This window comes from Acyrthosiphon pisum, unplaced genomic scaffold (genome assembly GCF_005508785.2).
Source record: "Acyrthosiphon pisum isolate AL4f unplaced genomic scaffold, pea_aphid_22Mar2018_4r6ur Scaffold_202;HRSCAF=605, whole genome shotgun sequence".
Classification (NCBI taxonomy): Eukaryota; Metazoa; Arthropoda; class Insecta; order Hemiptera; family Aphididae; genus Acyrthosiphon; species Acyrthosiphon pisum.
Genome location: NW_021769645.1, coordinates 4,634 through 5,453, shown reverse-complemented (window position 1 = coordinate 5,453; position 820 = coordinate 4,634). Strand labels below are relative to the sequence as shown.

Here is an 820-nt window from a genome sequence, read left to right as displayed (position 1 = left end):
ACAACAACACAGATAATAAATTAGCTGGCAACGCATTATAGCGAATACTCAGATTAGATAGGAATATTGTAAATGCGTGGGCTGAGTCGATGGTCACACGGACCACATCCGTTAGAGAAGAGATAGCGTATCGATAGGCAGGGGGAGCAGGGACCCGAATATAAAAGGGAGCCTGAAACAGCCTGTATTCAGACGTGTTTACTCCAGAGCACAACAAGCACCTTCACGTCACTCTGTGTAGTAACTTGTCATTTATTACTGAAGAGCATTTAAATAAACTACAAAGTATCTTTCATCTGTCTACATTCATTTATAACTACCCTGTCAACATCTTCATCATCAACACGAGCGGTCTCGCTTCCTGCAAAAATCATAATATACTCGTAGTTAACGGCTATCAGAATATTAATCTGACCAGTCCAACAACGAGAATATTACACTGGCGCAGTCGAGTACGGAACTTTCAAGGAGTTAGAAGCGAGTCAAGCAGTCAACGCGGCGGATTTCAACTTCTGGGGTCGAGGCGAGCAGTCAATTCAACGTCAGAGGTCCAGTTCCGGTGCAGCGACTACTATCAACGTTTCAACTCCACGGAGGCAGCTCACACGAGTCACAGTCGAGGACCGATCACCCTTGACAACTCCGGAGAGAAAGAACGAGTCAAGCAAGCAGAGACAGACAAATAGACAGAATGGCCCAAGCAGTTGGAGCAACAGTATTGTGAGTTGACTAATTAAGTTGAATATAAAGATATTATAAATAAGATTAGAGCTTTTGGAGTGCACGTCTCACGTTGGTTTTTAAATTTTAAAATCAGCGT

At 43.3% G+C, this 820-nt stretch overlaps 1 protein-coding gene across 2 annotated transcripts in view; it reads left to right on the top strand.

Moving 5' to 3' along the window:
• The first annotated feature begins 357 nt into the window (after nucleotides 1-357).
• Nucleotides 358-820, top strand: part of LOC107885241 — a 4,054-nt gene continuing 3,591 nt past the window's right edge. For both annotated transcript variants that reach the window (XR_003839991.1, XM_016808813.2), the window contains exon 1: nucleotides 358-720. Coding sequence is in view for 1 of the 2 variants with exons in the window: in XM_016808813.2 (XP_016664302.1) it covers nucleotides 692-720 (29 nt within the window). In the remaining variant the exon portion in view is untranslated. The remainder of the gene's footprint in view (nucleotides 721-820) is intronic.